Source organism: Schistocerca gregaria, chromosome 7 (assembly GCF_023897955.1).
Source record: "Schistocerca gregaria isolate iqSchGreg1 chromosome 7, iqSchGreg1.2, whole genome shotgun sequence".
Taxonomy (NCBI): domain Eukaryota; kingdom Metazoa; phylum Arthropoda; class Insecta; order Orthoptera; family Acrididae; genus Schistocerca; species Schistocerca gregaria.
In genome coordinates this window covers 199,151,865-199,177,444 of record NC_064926.1, presented here as the reverse complement: position 1 = coordinate 199,177,444, position 25,580 = coordinate 199,151,865, and the positions used below count along the sequence as shown (strand labels likewise).

The 25,580-nt window shown below is 37.9% G+C and overlaps 1 protein-coding gene across 2 annotated transcripts in view; it reads right to left on the bottom strand.

The window, feature by feature from the left end:
* LOC126281926 (zinc finger CCCH domain-containing protein 11A-like) overlaps positions 1–25,580 on the bottom strand; it is a 62,797-nt gene that overhangs the window by 12,869 nt on the left and 24,348 nt on the right. For both annotated transcript variants that reach the window (XM_049981259.1, XM_049981260.1), the window contains 3 exons: positions 25,336–25,404; positions 14,225–14,344; positions 6,676–6,805 (listed from right to left, as the gene is read on the bottom strand). In XM_049981259.1, coding sequence (XP_049837216.1) covers positions 6,676–6,805; positions 14,225–14,344; positions 25,336–25,404 — 319 coding nt within the window. The remainder of the gene's footprint in view (positions 1–6,675; positions 6,806–14,224; positions 14,345–25,335; positions 25,405–25,580) is intronic.

Genomic DNA, 25,580 nt, shown 5'->3' with positions numbered 1-25,580 from the left:
ACACTGCTGAACATGACAGTCTTCATTTTAATGACTGCTTCATAATCTGTGCCATCTGGATCCTTTCCAATAACACCAGCTTTTCTGAATTGTGCACATGGGAACTCTCCCTACAATATATCCTACATTCCGGTAAACCTCCCGGCTCAACTTTTGTTAGTCATTGCCCTTACCCACCTACCACCTTCCCTGTTCCCATTCCAGCACTAAACAGCCCGCTGTTTCAACTACACACTGTAATGGGACACCCTCCTCTAACATTACCTTTTTTATATATATAAATAACTGATACTATGTATACTATCGATTCCTGTATAGGTGAACATTCATGGCTGTTTCACTGAAAGAATTTCATATCATTTTGTATACTATTTATTATATTTCAGGCTAAAATGTATAAAAAGAAATTATTTTGTTAGTACTCTGTATGTACAGTTAAAATTATTCTTGTTTTAGAAATATTTGAAATAAGAAACTCTGGCATACTTAAAAGTCATGTTATTAATTGCACAAACTAATGTGAATTGTTAAATTTATTTCTGGATTCATTTATAGATAATGATAAATTTTAGCAAAGATGCTTCTTTTGTCGAGAAAATTTGTAAACTCTTGCTTTGTAAATTTTTTGGAACAATTGAGTATTGCAGAATGCAAAGTACTAGTGCGCATGCCTCTGATGGAGACAGATGTATTTATATGATCAACACTAATAATGTAATTTTGAATATTAAGTGGACATCGTTAAGATGGTGTGATATTTAAAAATGTGACAAAGCATAAAATTCAAGAAATATACAGGCACAACTTCATCAGTTATTTAGTCATCAGGAACCCACAACATTAAATCAAACTTTCAGCCACAACAATGTACCCCTACATGCAAGAGGTGGAGCCAACAGCAACTAGATGCAAGAAGTGGAGCCAACAACAACAAGAGAAAATGAAGATAAATAAAAAGTTTTACTATTGTATATCTTATGCCTCTTTAAGTTTTTGAAGCTAATGAAGACACTAAGAAAAATTTAATAGTGATGTATTGGAGATACAGTATTACTTCTCTCCTTTTCTACTCCCCCCCCCCCCCCCCCCCCCACTTTGTGCCTACCCACCCAGCTGCACCTTGCTGCCCTATCCTCTCCCCAACTTGTTCCTGTATGCTCCCAATAGCAGCACTTTACCGTCCCCCACACTACCCTGCTATCCTTCCCCCTCCCAACTCCAGCTTACTTCTCACCACCACCACCACCCAGTTGCTTCTCCCTATCATGTGCTGCTGCTCACAGTCTGGCCTTCGCAGCCAAACATTGTTGTGTGTGTGTGTGTGTGTGTGTGTGTGTGTGTGTGTGTGTGTGTGTGTGTGTTTTGTCTACTTTCATGAAGGTCTGTTTGGCCAAAAGCTTTGTCGACAGTCTGTTTTTCCATGCCTCTCTCTAATTCAGCATCTCCGGTACATAATGAGCAGCAACTATCCTTTTCATAATATTGTCAGTATTGCATTCTGGATTTTGCCAAACAGAAAAGAAGTCAGATTTAGAACCACTGTTAGATGTTTATAAATTTTACCTTTAATAACGTTGTTTTTTATTTACTATCAAATATCACTGAAAAGCAGATGGGACAAGCTAAGAACTTTAAGTTTGCCAATTAGAGGTGAAACATGTTCCACTCCCTGCAATGCACAGATCAGATTACTCTCGAATTTCTGATTTAGTGGTCTCTCTTAACTCCAGAACCTATCTCCATGTTCAAGTGTGTTGAACTGTGCTTACAATATGGGACATGCAATAAAGTAAATAAGTTAAACCTTTGTTGTGGAAGAATTTTTTATAGTCGGAATTTTATCTGACAGAGTTGAGGCAGCATGACTATTTCTGCTAGATTACAGACATAAATGCTCTGCATTAAATTCCAAACCAGTTCATAAAGTCTTATAGCAGAATGTAACAGTGTTAAAACTGACATCCATTAGACACACAGAAGCACTTCATGTTTTTCCTCAAGAGGAACATCCTATATGTTAGTTCTAAGAAAAATTTCCTTCCTTGCTTCCTTGTTAATCAAATCAATAACATCACACAGCACTAATATTTGGAGATCATCCATACAATGCCGTTACAATATGATGTATCATCCATAGACTGGAAAGAGTAATCCTACACCTATATTAATATTCTTTCATGTACATTAAATTATTTTCAACAAATTCTGATTAGTAAATATAATATTATCCTGTAAGAGAATGGATATTTTAATCATTTGTGTTCAGCTACTTAAACATATTATACTGTACTAGCTACATACATTCTTTTCTTTACCAGAGACATCTGCTTGAACCTGTTTTAAGAGCAAATCTTTCTGAAATAGATTTCTTAATAATAGTATTTTCTTCAGCTGACAATGCACTGCCACAATGAATCTATTTACTTTTCAGTTCAGCAACAATTTAGGATTGTTTTAAAATAAACCATGACTCAAAGATCATACTTCACTTTGTCAAAACACTGTATGAGGCACAAATATGAATCTCCCTAGCAGTTTTTACAGAATACAGGGCACATGGTCAAAGAACGTCATGAGCTTCGCTTCGTCTCCAATTGGAACTTGCATGAAATAGTAACCACTTTATTGTAAAAACCAAGAAATAACTCCTCACATTGTTAGTAAATGAAAGTTGACAAAATTTCTCCATTTGCTTATGTTCCTGCTCTTCTGACACACCTATTAGCATACATTTTATGGTGCTGCAACTAACAGTGGGAGTCTTTGTTTGGAGTTCAGTGATTAATATCAAAGTTCTTAGTAATGTCTGGTGCATCAGTCTAGCTTTCTCAGTATCTGCTCCATTATTTTCTTTGTTAATGACATTGTGGGCCTAGACAGTGCACTGGCCACCCCTCCACCAGTGATCTTGCCCTTCCTCATGTCACTGTACACACACACACACACACACACACACACACACACACACACACACACACACACACACACACAGGTAAATGGCATTCAGCTGTCCTCCTCCTCCTTCTGTTTCTACATATCAGTAATGCGACAAGCTCAAGTCAATTTTTGATCATTACGTATAGTTCTCAAACAAACCCTAAAGTTGGCATATACGATATTATCTGCCCTTCAATTTCTCAAATTTCTTTTACTGGAGTTTGTTTAATTATCCAGAGCCAGTTCAATTCACTTTAGGATTTTAGGCTTCAAAGGCCTGAATCACTTTTAAGTACCTATGCAGAATATAGAATTGGGCACAAATCTTTTGAAAATCCAACCTGAAGAATGCCTTTCAGCATCTTAAATTACTTTTGTTCCTTCCTTCCTTTTAGCCATTTCTAATATACAACTGCTGGAAGAATGATATTACATTATAAGCAATATCCACTAATTATCCTGTTATTGCTATCGATACTGGTAAGGTAGCAAAATATATGACATAAAAGACCATATCTTTTGATTGTACTGACTTAGAAACTTAAATATTTTACATCGCGAAAGGACAATAGACCTTAGTATATGACATAAATTTCAACTTCATACGTGGAACAATTTCTAAGAAAAAGGGGTCTAGACAGACAGACAGACACATAACAAATGGCAAAAAAATATTTTTTCACATGATATAACTGCAAATTAACTATTTTCAGGTTTTTTTTCCTTTACTTTCACTGTGAAAGCTTGCTGATTGCAAATTTTATGATTCTAGGTCAATGGGAAGTGCCTGTATGTTTTGATGAGCGAGTTTGCGATTATCAAAATATATTAGGTAATTGGCCATATCTTTTTGAGTTAATTGACGTAGGAGCTTCAACTTTTTACACCATGGGCAAAACATAGCCCTTAGTGTCTGACATATACTTTAATTTGATATGTCTACCAGTTATCGAGAAAAAAGGTACTTAACGGATGAACTAACAGACATATCAAATTAAAAAGAAATCTTCATTCGATATAAATACAAATTAGCCATTTTCAGGATTTTTTCCAGTAGCTATACCGTGAAACCTTCCTTCTTGCCAAATTTCATGTTTCTAGGTCAATGGGAAGTACCCTACAGGTTTTGATGTGCGAGTTTGCAAGTATCAAAATACGTGACATAAATGGTCGTGTCTTTTGACTGTACTGACTTGGGAGCTTAAACATTTTACACCACCAAGGGAGTACAGACTTTACTGTGTGACAAATTTCAACTTGGAAAATCCAGGATGGAATGAAACAATATTGATAAATTTCAACTTGACTCATATACCCAATCCTGAGAAAAAGGGTCCTGACAGACAGATGGATAAACAAATATTTAGAAAACAAATGAACAAAAATTTTTTGTGCGTGTGATATAATTACAAATTAACAATTTCTGGTTTCTTCCTTTAGTTGTATTGTCAACAAGAAGCAACTTATAGGTTTTCATGAATGAGATTGTATCAAAATATGTGATGCAAATGGCCATATCTTTTGATTGCATGACCGGGAAGCTAGAATTTTGAAGCTGTGACAAGGAACCATAGGAATTAGTGTGTGGCATATATTTCAGCTTGATATGTCTACCCAACCCTGAGAAAAAGGGTTTTTAACACTTGGAAGACAACAAAGTGACCTTATAAGGGTTCAGTTCTTATGGACTGAGACACAGAACCCTAAAAATAATAATAAAAATGAATTTTAAAAAAAACAACTAGAATTTATAGAAGTCTGTGTGGTTGCTCCTGTGAGTTTGTGCAGATAAATTAGAAAAAAGTAATGTGCCTTTGCTGTCATATGCGTTGCATCACACATCGGCCAACTTCAAATGAGTGACTGCCTTTCTATCTTTCTGCTTTTTTACATTTTTTTAAAATAAAGTTTTTTAGGACTACTCAAGAAAAACAATGGACATTCCAAAGGTATGTGCTAACTTTATGTTGAAGGTACTAGTGATTAGACTAACAGCCCTGGATGTTAAATCTTACAATTATACAGGGAACATTTCAAAAATAACATCACATATGTAGTGCACAACAAACTACAATGAAAATTATGTTGCATCTACATGTAGATACATAATTGATAAGACACTGTACAGTGCATGGTGAAGGTCACCACATATCACTACTAGCCACTTCCATTTCTCTTCTGCCCACAAATAGATCAAGTGAAAAACTACTGTCTACAAGACTCAGTATGAGCCCTAATTTCTCTCATCTTATCTTTGTGGACCTTACACGAAATGTACATTGACTACAGTAGATTCCTTCTGCAGTTGGCTCAAATAATGGTTCTCTAGATTTCCACCACAGTATCTCTTGCACAAAAAGAAGTGTGTTGTCTTTCCTGAAGGGTTTCCCATTTCAGTACAAGAAGCATCTCCTCCATACTGTAAAAAGTAGTCACGTAGGTGTGGACCTACCTTGACAATAACTGAGATATTTACAAATACCAGAAGGAAAATTGTTCCCTACTATCAGACAGTGAATCCAGTACTGATTCAGAAACGTATGGTTTCCACAGCTACAAGAATTAAGGTTACACATAAATAGCCAATACCTCACAAACAGCAGAAGGACAGACAGCATAAACCAGATAACACTTAGACTGCACACGGATTGTGGCAGAAAATCATTGTGAACTTTTCAAAGGGACTACAGACCTGAAATTCCACTGAGTAATTTAAGAAAATGATAAATCTACATCTCGATTGCAGGCTGTAGATTTAAATTTAATTACTACTTCCTGAGGAAAATGCACTGCTCAATTCCTATCCCAAGATGGTCTGTCAAGACAGAACTCTTTCTTCTGTAACTGTTTCTTCTGTACAACTTTTATGGTAAAGAAAGCATAAACTGAACAGGAATGCCACTTACCCAATGATCTGCCCATTAAATGCATCACACGCAATGGCATTTTTCCACGACTAACAGCTATGGAATGTGTCTCTACTTAAATTTTAAACAGTTTCCAAACTGGAACATTAGACATTCATCTGGCACACTGTAATTTACTGACCAATGGGCGAGGAACTAGTTGGTGTCTAAGAACACCGTGTTTCTATCAGGATGAGCAACCTGATGTTGGTTATGTTACAATTAATAGAGAATATTCTGACTTTTACACCAAATGTAGATTAAAAAAGTAGCTAGCAGACTTGTTACCACAGGTGACAAGTTGACATCTTTATATAACAAACAACTGTACAATTTTATAGCTACACACACACACACCAAGAATATTGCCACTTATTATTGATTGCTTGGTCACTTTATTTGGTTAGCAGTGGCCTACAATTATGACACACACTGTCTTACGAAAGATTATTTCTAACACTTTGTCACAGTTTTACAAATAATAAGGGGGTTATGTAGTGTGTGAGACTGTTAAAAGCCTTATTTGGGCCAAAAGTGTTTTGCTTTGTTTAAAAGCATTGTAAGTTGTCAGTCTGGCTCCTAACACTATTCACATGGAAATAATGTAAGGAGCCAAAAATCTGTCCACTGATAGTAGTGAAATACTTTTGGTCCAAATAGCACTTTACGCAGTTGCAAAAGAGAGCATGACCCACATTACTTGTATTGCTTTTAAATTTACACTTCACCCACTCATTGCAGATAAATGATAGACTCACATTCCAGTTATTTCATAGAATTGTATGTGACAATTGAAACTGGTTGCTTTAGCCATCTACTAAAATAGTCTTACCTTCTTTATTCACCTTCTCAGGTATAGTTCCAGCGGAGTCACGTGGTTTCTCGTGCATAAATGGGCAATGTGGTTTTCGGCAACCACCTGGTTGGTTCTCCCAGTAGCAGGGAATTAATTTACGATTTTTCTGTAACAATTTTATTTACTTTTTATTAGCCAAAGTAAAATTATAGATATTTTTATTGAAACACGCAATATGATCTGCTGTGCATAACTGTGCTCTTCTGTGTCTTTATAAGAAAGTAAAAATTTAGAACACAAAAAACATTATACCAGTAAAACCTTTAATCTAGTAGCACAAATGTTTATACCAGGAGTAACCAAACCAGAAACGACTCTTATTACATATTTAATATAAATGGACAGACATAACATCTACCCTACAGTTAAGAAAAGTCACCCAGAACGTTGGGCTAAGGGAGACTTATCACACAGGATGAGAAGGAAAGACTGATTGTCGGGCACTGCACTGTACGAGATTTGAAAACCTGAAAGCTTAAAGGTGGAAGACAGGGTAATACACAAGATAGAGATTACTACTAAAACAATACATGAATTAATAAGAGTGAAAAGCTAAGTTCATTGTACATAACAGAGGTGGGAGGGCGGACAGCAAAAAATAGAAGAGCCAGGAAATGAAAGATGTTGAAAACTAAAATGGAGTGAAGAAAGGAATAGTTTTTGTTGTTGTGGTCTTCAGCTCAAAGACTGGTTTGATGCAGTTCTCCATGCTACTCTATCCTGTGCAAGCTTCTTCATCTTCCAGTACCTACTGCAGCCTACATCTTTCTGAATTTGCTTAGTGTATTCATCTCTTGGTCTCCCTTTACGATTTTTACCCTCCACGCTGCCCTCCAATACTAAATTGGTGATCCCTTGATGCCTCAGAACATATCCTACCAACCAATCCCTTCTTCTAATCAAGTTGTGCCACAAACTCCTCTTCTCCCCAATTCTATTCAATACCTTGTCATTAGTTATGTGATCTACCCATCTAATCTTCAGCATTCTTCTGCAGCACCACATTTCGAAAGCTTCTGTTCTCTTCTTGTCTAAACCATTTATCATCCATGTTTCACTTCCATACATGGCTACACTCCATAGAAATACTTTCACAAAAGTTTCCCTGACATTTAAATCTATACTCAATGTTAATAAATTTCTCTTCTTCAGAAACTCTTTCCTTGCCATTGCCAGTCTACATTTTATATCCTTTCTACTTCGACCATCATCAGTTATTTTGCTCCCCAAATAGCAAAACTACTTTAAGTGTCTCATTTCCTAATCTAATTCCCTCAGCATCACCCGATTTAATTTGACTACATTCCATTATCCTAGTTTTGCTTTTGTTGATATTCATTTTATATCCTCCTTTCAAGACACTGTCCATTCCGTTCAACAGTTCTTCAAGATCTTTTGCTGTCTCTGACAGAATTACAATGTCATCTGCGAACCACAAAATTTTCATTTCTGCTCCATGGATTTTAATTCCTGCTACAAATTTTTCTTTTTTTTCCCTTTACATCTTACTCAATATACAGATTGAATAATATCAGGGTTAGGCTACAACACTGTCTCACGCCCTTCCCAACCACTGCTCCCCTTTCATGGCCCTCGACTCTTATAACTGCCATCTCGTTTCTGCACAAATTGTAAATAGTCTTTCACTCCCTGCGTTTGACCCCTGCCACCTTCAGAATTTGAAAGAGAGTATTCCTGTCAGCATTGTCCAAAACTGAGTCCACATCTGTCCCTGGAAATGTCTTACAATTTAAAACCTGGTTCCTAAATCTCTGTGTTACCATTGTATAATTTATATGAAACCTGTCAGTCTCTAGGCCTCTTCCACGTATACAGCCTTCTTTCACAATTCTTGAACAAAGTGTTAGCTATGATTAAGTTATGCTCTGTGCAAAATTCTACCAGGTGGCTTCCTCTTTCATTTCTTACCCCCATTCCATATTCACCTACTATGTTTACTTTGCTTCCTTTTCCTACTATCGAATTCCAATAACCCGTGACTATTAAATTTTAATCTTCCTTCACTATCTGAGTAATTTCTTTTATCTCATCATACATTTCTTCAATTTATTTGTCATCTGCGTAGTTAGTTGGCATATAAATCTGTACAAGCGTGGTAGGCATGGGCTTTGTGGTTATCTTGGCTACAATAATTTGTTTACTATGCTGTTCATAGTAGCTGACCTGCACTCCTATTTTCTTATTCATTATTAAACCCACTCCTGCACTACCCCTATTTGATTTTGTATTTATAACCCTGTATTTACCTGACCAAAGGTCTTGTTCCTCCTGCCACCGAACTTCGCTAATTCCCACTATATCTAACTTTAACCTATCTATTTCCCTTTTTAAATTTTCTAACCTACCTGCCCGATTAAGGGATCTGACATTCCACACTCCAATCCGTAAAATTTCTCGAATATTTTACCCAAGAGGATGCCACCATCATTTAACCGCACAGTAAAGCTGCATGCCCTCAGGAAAAATTACAGCTACAGTTCCCCCTCACTTTCAGCCGTTCACAGTATCAGCACAGCAAGGCTGTTTTGGTTAATGTTACAAGGCCAGATCAGTCAAGCATTCAGACTGTTGCCCCTACGACTACTGAAAAGGCTGCTGCCCCTCTTCAGGAACAACACGTTTCTCTGGCCCCTCAACAGATACGCCTCCGTCATGGTTGTACCTAAGGTACGGCTATTTGTATCGCTGAGACACACAAGCCTCCCACCCGACGGCAAGGTCCAAGGAGGAGTTACTGTGAATAAATGCTTAGACAGAAGGAAGTAACATAAATTAAGGCCAGGTGAGTGGCGAGAACCAAGGAAATGTTGTGTGCCTAGTTCCTACCTGCGGAGTTCTGAGATATTGGTGTCTAGGGGAAGAATCTAGATGGCACGAATGGTAAAACAGTTACCGAGGTCATGACTGTCATGTTGTACAGCATGCTCTGCAGCAGGATATTGTGTGTTCCCTGTATACACCCTCTGCCGATGCCCATTCATCCTGACTGATAACTGAGTGGTAGTCATGCCAATGTAAAAGTCTGCACAGTGTTTATGTAACAGCTGGTATATGACATGCGTCATTTCACAGGTGGCTCTCCCTTTTGACAGTATATGCTTTGCCAGTTACAGGGCTGGAATAGGTGGTTGTATGAGTGTGCACAGGGCAAGTCTTGCAGCGGGGATGGTCACAGGGCTAGGAGCCATAGGGTAGGGAGATGGGTGCAGAAGGAGCATTGGGTCTGACAAGGATGTTGTGGAGATTGGGAGGGCAATGAAAAGATACTCTAGGTGTGGTGGACAAAATCTCAGACAGAAAGGATTTCTCTTCAGGCCATGATTTTAGGAAGTCATGGCCTTGTCAAAGTGGTTGAAAGATACATTCAAGACCAGGATAATACTGTGGTGTGTTCTGAAGTTGTTTTTCGGAGGGGTCAACAGTACCAAGATTGGATGTGATGGCCCAGGAAATGTGCTTTGAAGTAGGCTGTTGGGATAATTACATTCAATGAAGGCTGGAGTGAGGGTGCACTGCTGTAAAGAGTCTGCATCCAAACCAATAAGTTTTCCTCAAATGCCAACGTTGTATCGGAGGTTAGGTTTGACATGGAAAGGGTGGCAACTGTTAAAATGTACACCAGCCTCTTTTACAGTTTCAAATACAGCAATCTCTTGAACTGACCAACTAATCTGGAACCTATATGCCTCACCTGCCAGTTTCGTCTCCATCAAACTACTCTACTACAAAATCCTGTAGTTATCTGTCCACATGTTTCCTTGGAGGGTATCATGCTCCAAGCCAACTTCAGACTGTAACAACATGCCAGACTTCACCTCAGAAAGCTATCCCACTTTCTCAACAGTGGTGTTCCCCTTCCTGCCACTCTGCAGCTCCACAAACAGTGACACCACCAGTCCTTTCCCACCCCTACAAACCAAGTTTGGCCAACCTCGTTACCATCCCACAGCCTTCACCACAGCCTCCCTGACCTGCAATAACTCATAATCACAAGAACCAGTCACAACTGTACAATGCCACAACCTCTCATCCAAAGCATCCATAACTCATAATCACAAGAACCAGTCACAACTGTACAATGCCACAACCTCTCATCCAAAGCATCCCCCCCCCCCCCCCCCGAATTATCTGTATTATCCAAGGGTCTCACTTTCAGCCCTAAACCTGATGCTTCTTTGGTGAAGAACCTATTTTCCTTCACACATAATGTCAACTGGAAATATCACTTTGCAATCCAGTCCCAAAACATTTCTAACAGCAAATCAGGATTGAAACCTGCCTTGAAAAATACCAATCGTGATTCCAACTCGATCCACCACCGCCTTGAAAAATACCAATCTTGATTCCAACTTGATCCACCACCACTATCTCAAAATCATCCCTTACAAGCCTTCCAAGAATTCCCCACATCCAGCATTGCTTCACGACCCTTCCCCAGGTTTCTACAACATGACCTTAACTTGTCCTCTGCAATACTCCAGGCTCTACAATCCCTAAAAGCTGATGATTACATCATTATCCTCCTGGGCAGACAATGGATCTACCACTGTGGCACTTGGCCAACAGGAGTATGTCAGCGAAGGTCTATGCCAGCTGTCCAACTCCTGTACTCACAGCATCTGCCATAGAGATCCCATCCTTGTGATTCAAACTAACCTGCAGTCCCTCCTAAAACCTCAGGCTCCTCACAAGGACTTACACCTCAATCCATAGAAATTATTACCACACCCAAACCATGCACCTCAACCTATTACCTTGTTCCTAAGATCCACAAACCCAATCATCCTGGCCATCTTATAGTTGGTGGCTTCAAAGCACTGACCAAACGTATATCTGATCAGCACATGCAACCTAGAGTACAAAGACTTCACTCCTATATCAAAGATACTAACCATTTCCTAGATCGTCTGATGTCCATGCCTGTCCCACTCACATCACACCTTGCTTCTCAACATTGACCCATCCTCTCTCTATACCAACGTACTCCATGTACATGGTCTGTCTGTTGCTTATCAGTTCCTCAGTCAGCCCACACCTGATTCCAAACGTATGACATCCTTCTTACTCATCTCAATCAACTTTATACTTACAAACAACTACTTCACCTTTGACAGTCAGACATACAAACAGATCAGGGTACAGTCATGGGAACCAGGGTGGGTCCTTCCTATGCCATACTTTTCATGGGTTGCTTGGAGGGGGCTTTACTGGAATCCATAAGCCTTTAACCCTGATTTGGCTAGATACATCGATGACACCTTTGCTGTATGGACTCATGGAGAGGCTGATCTCATCCTCAACGAAGGCTAGCTACACACTTACGTCCACATCAAATCTACTAACAACAGTACTTACATTTTGGCAGTTGCCACCCTTTCCATGCAAACCTTACATGTTTGCCTTGAATGCCAAGGCTGTATAGGAGGTGTTTTCAGATGCAGGCTCTTTTCAGTAATACACCATCACTCTCACTTCAGGAAGGACCTATTATTCCAAAAGCCTACTTCAAGAGCAGATTTGCTGTGCCATCACATCCAATCTTGGTACTGCTGATGCCTCAAAAAAAAAAAAAACAGAACACACTACTTGTACTTGTCACCCAGTATTATCCTGATCAGGAAGGTATCAATCAGCTACTTCAACATGGCCATGACTTCCCAAAATCATGTCCTGAAAAAGAGATCCTTTCTGTACGAGATTTTGCCCACCACACCTAGAGTAGCTTTTCATCGTCCTCCCAATCTTCGTAACATTCATGTCAGACCCTATGCTGCTTCTGCACCCACCTCTCTATTCTATGGCCGCTACCCCTGTGACCATCCCCGCTACAAGACTTGCCCTATGTACCCTCCTACCAACACCTATTCCAGCCTTGTAACTGGCAAAAGAATACTATCAAAGGGGAGGCACCTACGAAACAACACCTGTCATATACTAGCTGTTATGTAAACAGTGTTAGGCCTTTTACATTGGCATGACTACCGCCCAGTTGTCAGCCAGGATGACAGGGCATTGACTGTATGCACCCTCAATACAGAATATCCTATTGCAGAGCATGCTGTACAACATGACAGTCATGACCTTGGTGCCTGTTTCACCAAATGCGCCATCTGGATTCTTCCTCCAGACATCAATTTCTCAGAATTCCACAAGTGGGAACTAGCACTGCAACATGTCCTTTGTTCTTACCCCCCACCTGTCCTTAATTTACATTAAATCCTTTCGTCTCAGCATTTATTCACAGTAACTACTCCTTTCTTCACTCCATTTTAGTTTCCTACATCTTTCATTTTCTGACTCGTCTATTTTTTGCTGTCCCCCCTTCCATCTCTGTTACATACGACACATTTAGCTTTTCACTCTTATTAACTCATATGTGTAGTTTTAATAATAATCTCTATCTTGCTTATTACCCTGTCTTCCACCTTTAAGCTCTCAGGTTCTCAAATCTCATCCGGTGCAGTCCCCAACAATCAGTGTTCCTTTCTCATCTCGTCTGGTAAATCTACTCTGACCTGAGGTTCTCGGTAGCTTTTCTGAACTGTACCCCTTTCCGTAAACCTCTCCAGGTCTTTTTCTTCACCCCTCTTCCTTCTCCTTCCTGCCCCAGAAGAAGGAACCACTGGCTCTGAAAGCTTGTAACAGTTAAATCCTGTGTGTGTGTGTGTGTGTGTGTGTGTGTGTGTGTGTGTGTGTGTGTGTGTGTGTGTGTGTGTTCCCCTGCCACCGCTTAGTGAGTAGATGTTTTATCTATCTGTTTATATTACATTACCAATAACTGACTATTTTTGTTGTTTTATTACATATTTAGATACTCTGCACCAAATGAAGAAAGCTGTATTAAAGTTCCCTGTAAATGAGACATGCAACTGCCCAAAATGAGGAAGTTAATTGTAACTTAATACCAACAATGAAAATGCACTGCACCCTAAGAATAGATTTTATGTATAATAGTACACATCAGACAAAAAGTGACCCTACAGTTTGTCTTTACAATACTAGCAAAAGAATCAATGTCTACAATTAAGTATAGAAGAAGAACTCTCATTTACACACAGGTGAGTTCACAGTTAATGCACACATGAAATAATTAGCAAATTAGTATCAAAAATTTCACCCTTCTGAAGGAATGCATAGGTTAATTACTTCACAGTCCTTGGAATTGTATGTATTAAATGAAGCTGTACAAGATGCAAATTTAGTTTATGCAATATACTGAAAAAGCTATCACATTCACTGCAATAACACACTTATCCCTGAGGAAATACTGTAAAAGCTCCCCATCTTATCATCCTAATTCAATACAATATGCAAAAGTTGGGAATAAATTGCTCACCTACCATAGTCTTCAAAAATAAGGAGTAATAAAAGTTACTAACCACCGTGGGTAAAAAAAAAAAAAAAAAAAAAAAAAAAAAAAAAAAAAAAAAAAAACAAGCAGAAAATGATTATGAAGTAACAATGAACATCCAAGTGGAAGTATTATATTGTTTTTGTATCTTACCCTTAGTTCCATATGCCTGAAGTTGCAGTGCTGGTTCAAACACTTGCCTTGCTGCCAGTATGTGCAAACTGTCTCACAACCCAAGGCTGATGGCTCATGTCGAAAAAGACAACCGTCTCCCTGCAAGTAATTTACGAATTCTGTTAGAAGTCCAGTGAATAAGTATTTTATATGCCTTTTTTCTTAGGAATTACAAAAAATACTTACATAGTTCAATTGTCAATATGGCTTTATTCTATTTCAAGGAATATGTATATGAAGACTCCATCAGCTTGCCAATAGGCATCACCGCACAATGACAGACTGACACCATGAAAAACCAAAATGGCATAAATAAAAGTGCTACTAACTGGTACCACAAACATAACACTTAAGTGTTGAGCACCACCCACCCTTTCGATAGTATTGCCACTTTGGCTGCTTGTGTGTTAATTTTCTTGCTTATATATCAATGAAAATAATCAAGTTTTGAAAATATAATTGGATGGATTAAAAAAAAATGTGCTCATCAAGTTTGGAGGCGGGAGAAACACATACAAAAGTTAAGCTTCTGGAGCCAGTGGCTGTACATTTCTCTTTCTATTTATCTAATTGTATTAAATTTTGCAGCATAGTTATTTAGGTTGCTTCTCAACTTGTGTAATAAGACATAGCATTTTGCACCGCAAAAAAATCCTAGGTGGCCATACGGAATCTGTGTTAGGAGCAAGCTATGTTAACCACTACATCACAACACAGTCCAAAGTTTCCAGTTAAACATGATGTATCTGCACATTTTATCAACAGTACTGTGAGTAGAACTAAATATTTATCTTATGTAAAGCTCATTTTAAGTATTTAGTGGTAAGGTGGGCGACAGATTGTGGGACTTAATTGGAACAAGCAAAAGACAAGAGAATCCCTCAATACGGTGTCTGAAGAAAAATCGGAGTACCATTGGTAACACTAAACTTGAAAAAGTTGCAGGTACAAATTAGAATTTACTTGTAAAACTTCGTTATTTATGTAAACAGACTGTCTTCAGTTCCTTATTGACAAAATTTAAACATTGGCACAAGTCCGAGTAGGCAAATGAAAGGTGGGAATATGAGGAAGGAAGGGAGAGGAAAGAATATGCAGAGGGAGGGGTGGGTGTGGAGCAAGGTTGTTTTTGTAAAGCTTTGCTTTTGATTTCCTTAAGAGAAACCTCACACCAATGTGGAGAGTCCAACAAAGCTGTGCAAAGTGTAAGGTATCTCTGCTTTATTGCAATTTCTTTGGAATATGCTAATTATTGACTAGTAGAGTTGGTTGATGCAAATTTCTCAGAAACAGCGGTCATACAACTCAATATTTCTGTCTGGTGTTGAGTACAAGAATCTGTAAGGTGAGTGTATTGGGAAAGAGTGTATACAGATGAACTTACATTGCATAAAAGAGAAAGTTTCAGTATAATAACTGTATTTGATATAACTGCTGTGTGTGAAGAATTTTTTATTATTTCTAATGGTAGGCATATTGTACCACTTTGTACATGACCATCCAGTATTTAATACTTCCATGCTCAAATTATAGCCCTGAAATGTGGCTATTGCAACTAGACAATCTTTAGTGAAGAAGTCACAGAGGAGGATAAACTGAGACTACTACTAAAATTAAAATCATGATCAAGAAAGAACCAAAGGCACATGTTTACAATGGGCAAGACAATACCTATTGTTGAACAGAGGGGCAAAACCAGAACAGAGTTTTTGAATGGTAAGTCAAATAAATGATATTACTATAAAAGTGAAATGGTGGTAGAAATTATAAGAACAGGTATCTGTTTTTTCCATCGCTTCTATGCAGTCGCTGTGGTTATCCAATATGTAATCTTCTTGTTTAGTGTGTTTTCCCATGACTATGCTATTTTTCTTACATTTGTCTGTTCCAAAAGCCATATTTATATCATTTCTGAATACTTCTGTTATCTTTAGTAATTGGTTGAGTTGTTGATTTGTTGCTACCAGTAGTTTTAGATCATCCATGTATAGCAAATGTGTGATTTTGTGTGAGTATGTTCCAGTAATATTGTATCCATAATTTGTATTATTTAGCATGTTGGATAGTGGGTTCAGAGCAAGGCAGAACCAGAAAGGACTTGATGAGTCTCCTTGGTATATTCCACGCTTAATCTGTATTGGCTGTGATGTGATATTATTTGAATTTGTTTGGATATTAAGTGTGGTTTTCCAATTTTTCCATTACTATGTTTAGGAACTGTATCAATTTAGGATCTACTTTGTATATTTCCAATATTTGTAGTAACCATGAGTGGGGTACACTATCAAAAGCTTTTCGGTAATAAATGTATGCATAGTGTAGCGACCTTTGTTTAGTTTTAGCTTGACATGTCACCTATGCATCTATTATCAGTTGCTCTTTACATCCTTGTGCTCCTTTGCAACAGCCTTTTTGTTCTTTATTTATAATTTTGTTCTGTGTTGTATGTGTCATTAATTTCTGTGTAATGACTGAAGTCAATATTTTGTATATTGTTGGTAAGCATGTTATGGGGCGGTATTTAGCTGGGTTTGCTGTGTCTGCTTGATCTTTAGGTTTCATATAAGTTATTCCATGTGTAAGTGTATCAGGGAATGTGTATGGGTCTGCAATGTAACTGTTAAATAATTTAGTTAGATGTGAATGTGTTGAGGTGAACTTCTTTAGCCAGAAATTTGCTATTTTATCTTTTCCAGGGCTTTCCAATTGTGAGTAGAATTAATTTGCTTTGGTGACTTCAAGTTGCAAAATTATCACTTCAGGCATTTGTGGTATCGTCTTGTATGTGTCTGTTTCTGCTTCTATCCACCATGCATGCCTGTTACGTTGTACCGGGTTTGACCATATGTTGCTCCAGAAGTGTTCCATGTCTGTAGTGTTAGGTGGATTGTCAATTTTAATGTGTGTGTTATCTATTGTCTGGTAGAATTTCTTTTGGTTTGTGTTGAATGTTTGGTTTTGTTTCCTTCTATTTTCACTTTTTTTGTATCTTCTAAGTCATTTGGCCAATGTTTGTAATTTCTGCTTCTTTTCATCTAATTGCTCTATCACTTCTTGTTGTGAGATTTTACCTAACATTTTTCGTGTTTGTTTGATGTCTTATAAATTGTGTTAGCTGTCCAATGTCTTTTCTCAGTTTTTCTATTCTGATCTGATCTGTAGCCTGTGTTGCCATGCTGGTTTTGTGGGTTTCTTCTGTGTGTTGGTTGCTTCTGATCTCTGCCTAGTGTGTATATTTAGAGTAGTGAGTGCTCCTATATAAACCAGTAGTTTTAACTCTTCCATAGTTGGTTTTTCATTTATTTTGTTGTGTATGATTGTGTTGACAGTTTTTATTGTTGTTTCGACTTGTGAGTTATTTGGCGGTCTATGCAAGAATGGTCTAATGTCTGTTTGTGTGTCTTTGTATTCTTTGTATTCTATACATGTCAGCTGAAATTTTTCTTCTATATCTAACATGTGTGTCACTTCGTGTTCTATTTGTACTTGTTCTGGTGGCAGTCTTAAGATTTCGTTTTCCTCTGATTGTTTAATTGATGCGTGTTGTTCTTTGTTTGTTTGCTCTGGGATGTGCGAGTCCATTACTGTACTTTCTTCTTCTTCTGATTGCACATTATTTTGTTCCAGTATTTGTTGTACTTGTTGTCTGATGTTTTCTAATTCTGACTGGGGTATCCTGTTATTTTTTATTATTACACGGATCTGATCAGCTAGTCGTTCTGTTAAAAATTTTAATTCTGGGTATCTGATAATAAATGTTGTGTATACTTGTGATCTGTATCCAGTCGTGTTCATTTCTTGGTTTGTTGCTTGGTAATAACAGAACATGAGGTGTCGATTAACTTCATCTGACCATCTCATCCTCTGTATTTGTTTTCCTTCTAGGGTGGTTGCAGGAAGCATATCCTGCAAAACACCTCTATTTGGATTTAAATCATTTTCCAGTTGGCTAGCAGTGTCGTTACCATTGTGGGCGGGCATAGGGTTCAAGCGTAGTCCCCGACCATGATGGCGCTTGTCCGAGGCTTCTTTAGTTGTGTCCTGAACCAACTAATCACACTAAAAGAGGGGTTAGCCCTATTAGTGGTTTGTTCTTTTCGTCGCCTTTTACGACTGGCAGAACATACCGGTGGCCTATTCTTTTCCCAGGACTCCACGGGGATTATTATTATTATTAATAAACCCTGACCCGTAAACATGTAGTGATTTTTATGTTAAATCCTAATCCTTGTCATATGAATGTTTCAGCTGCTTGTACTCCCCAAATCTGTCTGAAACCAGTTTCTACTATCTTTGCAAAGCTGCCACTGTCATATTCCTATGTTGGCAATTTTAGTCACCATACAGTGATGTAACAATTGTACTCGCGTGTGAATCGTTAAATGAAATTAAAATATTGCACTGTTAAATGAAATCCAAATATTGTTATCCCCATATTTATGACCCCACTGAGACTGTAGAGTTCACCCACGATGAACTCTTTCAGTGAGAGGGGAGGAGATACACAAGATGCCCCCAGGTGCCAAACACGAGTGTTTTTTTTTTTTTTATTTATATTTTACAAAGAGTCCGCCTATTTTGTCCATCACTTTTCAGCTAATGCAACAACAATCAACTGGTTCACCGTGGAATAGGCTGAATTATTGTTAGAAGAGCCGCCTTGCCAATCAAATCATGTCACATTACCTGACAGGTATTAGTGAGGGCTCTCCGAGCCATGCCTGAAAAAATCTCTCCCCCTGTCTGAGCCAATGCCCAGAGCAGATACTAAATGGCTTCTTTACTTCGTCTTTGAATTTTCCCTTCTCTTTCGAAATGGGTCTGTGGCTACTCGAGTTTTCTTATCTCATTCTCCTGGCGACCATTGCCATGTATCCCTGTGGGCAAATAAATCAATATGGTTTCTTTTTCTAAGCCTGATTACACCTTTGACAAAGTGTACACAATAATATCATTTCATGCTGTGACAGTCACCTTTGCTCTATGGATCCCCATTTGAGTTCATGAAAAATCTCCGTAATACTGTAATTCTTGTGTGCTGATTGAACCTACAAGTACCAAGAATGCATCTGAACTGTTACAATTTCTTCCTTTAATATGACCTGGTGGGGAACCCAAACACTTGAGTAGTACTAAAAGATGGGTCACACTAACATTCTATATATCATCTCTTTTATAAATGAGCTACACTTTTCCAAAATTATCCCAATAAAAAGAAGTTACTTGATTACGAAGGTATTTTTTGAAAAGAATATTTTTATATCTACAAATACTGTGTCCTATTTGTGGAGTATTATTTCTTGTCATTCAGCTTTATTATACACATATAGCTACATGCCATGTAGCTAACAAAATTTTTCGATCAATGAATCTAAATATTCAGATAACTTGTAGAAAGAATGGCTGGTGGAGGCATTTTTTAATTTTCCATCGAAACGGTTTGTTTGGGTCAACAGAAATGTCCAATTCCACCTGTAGGAATGGCCTGTGATGTAAGGCTGTTGTGGTGTGTGTGACATCTAGACGGTGCGCAGTTTAGTTTGTGGGAGTGGCGTGTTTGTAGGTGTCGTTTTGATGTGATCGGTGGTGCTCTCTGGTGGTGTGTTTATATGTTGTGTGTTAGGTGATGTTTTTGGTTTAATTTGTGTGTGTGTAGCATGTTTATAGGTGGCGTATTGTTGCAGTTGGTTGTTCTCTCTGGTGGTGTGTGTTATGTGGCATATGCGGTTCATTTGTGTGGGAGCATTGCACGTGTATGGTATTGGTGGTGACTGTGCTTTCAGCTATATATTTTTCAGTGAGTTAACGATTCTGGTTTTGTTATGCTGACGTTACTGTAGTTTTTTTTCTGTTTGTCATGTGTGAATTTTAATAAATTGCTTTTTTATGCCTTTGGCAGGTGGGGATATGACTGACAAGGTCAACAGTTTTCGGTTGTTGGCGATGATGGGGGACAGTGTGTTGTCTCTAATAAAAATTTTTCAGCTATTCAGTCTGTTTGGTTGAAAGTGTTCAGTGTGTTGTGATGAAATTAGACTTACTAAATTTCCGGCATCTTGCGCCAGGCTATATGTGGAGATGTCGTATGGATAACTGATGATTGTTTGCATTGGTGATTTGGTATTTTGCTTTGCTGTTGACTTATATGACTTTAGGGAAGTGCTCGACTGCAAGGTGCGGTTGTGGCTATGGCTGGTTTGGTATTGTTAGTTGCTGTTGAAGTGTTCGATCCCAATTTCCATTTTCTAGGTGTCTTTTTTTGTGGTAGGATTAAGTATGGTGGTGGTGAAAGTATTGAGATTGATAGTGTGGTATGGGTAGTTATTGTTGACCTATATAGGTCAAGGGAAGTGTTCGATTCCAATTTTGATATTCTAGGTTGACGATTCCTGTCCAACGAGGATGTGCAGCACACAGTTACAGATTCTTCACACAGCAGAATAAAATGTTTTATCAAATGGGCATTTCAACCTGGTGCACCAGTGGGATGATTGAATCAATGCTCATGGTAATTTTGCCTAGTTGGTATACTGATTCTGGACTACACAGCCTTTGAATGGGAACTTCTTGATTGCTCCTTATACATACTGCACTTAACCTAGGTATGCCTGACATCCTTCCGTAAAGATGACATCATTTAGCGTTGAAGTTACTGATTTCCGTGAATAACACACTGTTGCAACAGATAGTGACACATATTTAAATGAAGTGTATCGAGTCACCAATGCACTGCCACAGCCATTTTGACGCTATGATTCACAGTTATTGAGAAACTGTGCCTTGAAAAGAAGTCCAGTTTTACGGAGGATGAATTGACTGACTTAATGGAATAAACTATATTATTTAGAGTTTTATATCACAATTGAAAGGTTTTGTCATTTGTAATTCAGAACTGTCCTCCCAGAAGGACCAGAAGGATGTCAGGGTGATAGGTTGTCATTTCAAATTCACAGCAAACAATGTACTCTGAAGGAACATTTGAACATCTTAGAAACAAATGATCATGAAATACTAAACAGTGGTATGGCTGTAACATTACACACTCCTCTAAATATTACTTATGACATAACAGATGAAGGCTCGGGTGCCAAAGAAAATCCAAGTGTAGACAAAATACCAGCAAGCCAACTCAATGCTACTGCACTTTGTGATTTGGACATTTCTGGTGACTGTAATCTTGTCAACACACCACAAAAACAATCCTTAATCTCTGAAAAGGTTCCACGACTCTCCAGCAGTACAACAAACAAACAAACCAACAAGGCTATCAAAGGAGAAAGTTCAAAATCTCATGAAATACAATGGGAAAATTCGAGAAATAGGTAATCCAACACCTAAATGGTTTCTAAAGTGCACAATTGACATGAAGAAAAGGCGAACACTGCTCGAATATTTCCAACAGTTTTGTGACAAAGACGTGCTTCAAATGTTGGTCACTTACACAAATCAGTATGCAGCTGAAAGACTGTTCAGAAGATGAGATGTTGGTGTTTATTGCAATATTTCTGCTAAGTGGTTACGTAACAGTGTCACACAGAAAAATCTACTAGCAATCAGATAGAAACAATCACAATGACCTCACAGAAAATGCTGTGTCCAGGGATCAATTTCACTTTACGTTTTCCAATCTGTTAGTATGCGACAATGATAATTTACAGAAATCAAATCTTTTGGGACCGTTAATGTGTATGCTGAGAGATAGATTCAAACAATTTGCACCTAATGTGCGGCACCATTCTGTCAATGAATCGACAGTCCCATACTTTGGGAGTCACAGGTGCAAATATTCATAAAAGGAAAACCAATCTGATGTGGATTAAAATTCTGGTGTTGAGGCATCACCGGTGGATACATTATTTGGCTGTAACCATATCACTGAGGTGGCATGTATAGTAATGATTATGAAATCAAGGTATGGGCTATGATGTGGTAATGATGTAAGTGGACCAGTCCCTTCCACATGTTCCATGCTCAATTTTCTTTGAAATCTCTTTACCAGTGTTCAACAGCTAAATGACCTAAAGGACAGGGGTGTGGAAGCAACTTTAACAGTAAGTGGAAACGAGTTAAGAATTGTACTCTGTTATAGTAGATAAAATGATATAAGAAAAGAGGGTATTTTGTTTTGGCTCAGCATGAGGAATTTCCACTGTCCATTGGAAAGACAATGTTGTTAATGTAACCATCAACTCTTACAGAGTTCAACCATTGTGTTCCATAGCAAGATTTTACAGGGAACAAAAGAAAAGGATTAGCGTGCTTCAGCTTAATCTATTAGATTCCTACAATGCTCATAGGGGGGCAGAGATTGAGCTGATCAAAATGTGTCCATGTATAGATGCTCTATAAGAGGAAAAAAAAAAAAATTTCTCCATCATTGCGCATTTCATAGACAATGCAAAGCAAAATGCCCGGGATCTTTACAAGGACCACGTAGAAGCCACAGATCATCTGACATTACATCACGAAACTGTCACTGCAATACTAGAGGGCGTCCTAGCAAGAGGGCAAGACAAGAGTCTCGATTTGATGGAAGGCAACATGATGTTGCCGAATTACCATCGGACAAGAAAACAAAAAAGAAGACAACTGAAATGTCAAAATTGCCACACAAAGACTATGATAATGTGCCTAAAATGTGATGATCCCTTTGCGTTTGTTCCTTTTTATGTTATCTTACAGTTGCATAAAACACGTTTGTAAGATTATTATTTTTTAAAAATGTATTTTAGTTATTTTAGCCCCAAAACTCAAATTTAATTACATTTATTTGAAAATAACAGTACTTCAACAAATAAACTGCTAAGTCAAACTTCACAAAAAGTTGCCTTACTGTCTTTATGTCCTTCTGGAACACCGCAAGTTTTTGTAAATAATAATAATAATAAAAAAAATGCATACCCAAAATTGTGTTTTCTTTCTTCCTTACAACTTAATTAAATACTAGAGATAACATATAACTCTATTCTGAATAAATAAATAAATCAGGACTATTAGAGTTAATTATGACTACTACTGTCTACTTCTGGTGCTAAAAGGTCATTGCTGTTTGTTTCAAATTGTATAATATGAGACACTGATGTAAAGACTTAAATTAGCTGTGAACCTTTTATAGGTAACTTCAGCTTTCATCTGAGCCTTTAAATGCATTGGCAGTTAAAGGAAGGTAGACTAGCATCTAATGTTGTCAACAATGCAATCATTAGGGTCAGAGCACAAACTCGGATTAGTTAAGGATGGGGAAGAAAATTATACTGGCCTTTGCCTTCAGCAAATTAGAAAAATCACAGAAAACCTAAATCTGGATGGCCAGATGGGGATTTGACCACGATTGTCGCCCTGTATTCAAATCTGGTGCACTAACCACAGTGCTGCCTCACTTGGTTATTAAAGGAAGATAACTTTTGCAAGTTAGAAAACAGAAAGGGCCCAGTACCAATCCCTGTGGCATTCAAAATCGTTATCTCTTGCTCAGAAGCTGTCAAAATATGTGACAGAAGGCAATTCACTTATAGCACTTACAACAACCCTTGAAAACAAGCTAAGGATGTGTGACAACCAATTAAAACTAACATCATACAATGGCTTTTAAGCTCATAAACATCTCATCAACCAAATGAGATCCTAATGCACGGCTGGAGATCTGTTATGGTCTTGATGAGTCATAATTCTGTCCCGAGACAGATACCAAATCTGTCTGCACCAAGACAAGAGAAAGATCAAGGTTTATATTGAAAATGAGGTATTGGGACTGGAGCACAAGTTTGGGTTGTGAAGTAAAAAGAAAGAAATCATCCACATCCATTTCAAAGAACCTGTCCCAGAATTTGCCTCAAACCATAGGAGAACAAAGGAAAATACACTTCTGGATGGCAGGAGAGTGATTTGAACTGTCACCCTAGCCTACTATAAAACGTGAGTCCATTGCCTTAAGTACTGTATCAGCTCACATGCTACATCTAGAGTAACCTCACATTTGTACAGAAAACTTTTGAAAATCATGATGGCACAATGACAGTCTGGAAGAATAAAAAAAGTGCCACAGTCAATTGCAGACACAGCAAAATAAGTTGCCCAAACAATTTACATTATAATCAATAAAAAAATTCAAATTATTATTTCACAAAATGACACAGAGCTATATTACAAATCAGACTTGGTAATAAGCTATATTTTACTTCAACATGGAAATAGAGGGCCAAGATATGAAATGTTTACAGGTATCACGTAAAAGTCAACACCTTGCTTCAGATTTCTTTTTATACATAACATAATAATATGTGGGTGACACTCAATGGAAAGCAACACATGCACGCATGTATGCACTGTGTGCAAAAGTAAAACTGGCCCGGACAACATTTACAATAAGACTGACACAGGATTGACACTTGTTCATAAACAACCACAAAAGACGCTGGAAGCGGCATCATTGATGCAGATTTATTGAACCGCAAGGAGTATGTAGCAGCTCTGCCAGAGAGATAACAGCAATTGTATTTTCAGTGTTTTGTTGCAGCTCTTTCAGTGTGGGGAGGATTATTTGAGTATAGGTGACCCTTTAATTTGCCCCACAGCACAAAATCCTCTCCTCACCAAATACCTCATGCATTCATGGTGAGGTTTTCAAGGTAGTGTGCTATTACTCTGCCTTGCTGATTATATATGCACAGCCATTCATCTCCTTTGAGTTGATTCACATAAAAATTAAACAATTTCTAGACATACCACTTAGCATTAACAGTTTGCTGAAAAATTTGTTACAATGTAGACACTAGACTCTGTACATCAAAGGCTAATTTTGAGGTTGTGCAACAGCTCTTCAAAGTATTGATGCTGATTTTTCTGATAAACAAACATGTCTGGTCCTCTTACTTTTTCAAACATTTTTCTGTAATGCGCAGTTCTCCTGTTCACTAACATGAGTTAATTCTGCTTCAGTCTTAGATGTGTTTCCCCAACTCTATTTTATGTCACCCACTCTATTCAACACCATACCTCATTTCCTCTATTGTTTATAATATATTACTTAATTTACCACAGCAATAATAACATTCAACTTTCAAATAATATTAATAAACATTTTGTTTTACCTTCAAGCAGGTAGAGTAGTAGTAGAAGTAGCAGTCATTATTCTTCCTGGCAGCATCCATAATGCGTAACTGAAATATAAGACCAATAATGGAAAAGCAACTCACTGACAAAAAGTTTCAATTTTTAATGCAATATACTGTGTCTTTGCTACATCACTATTGCATCCTGTTAAAAAGAAAGTGCTTCCAAAGACCAATAGAGCTTGAAACACAAGACAGAAATACCTCCACATTCTTTGATACCA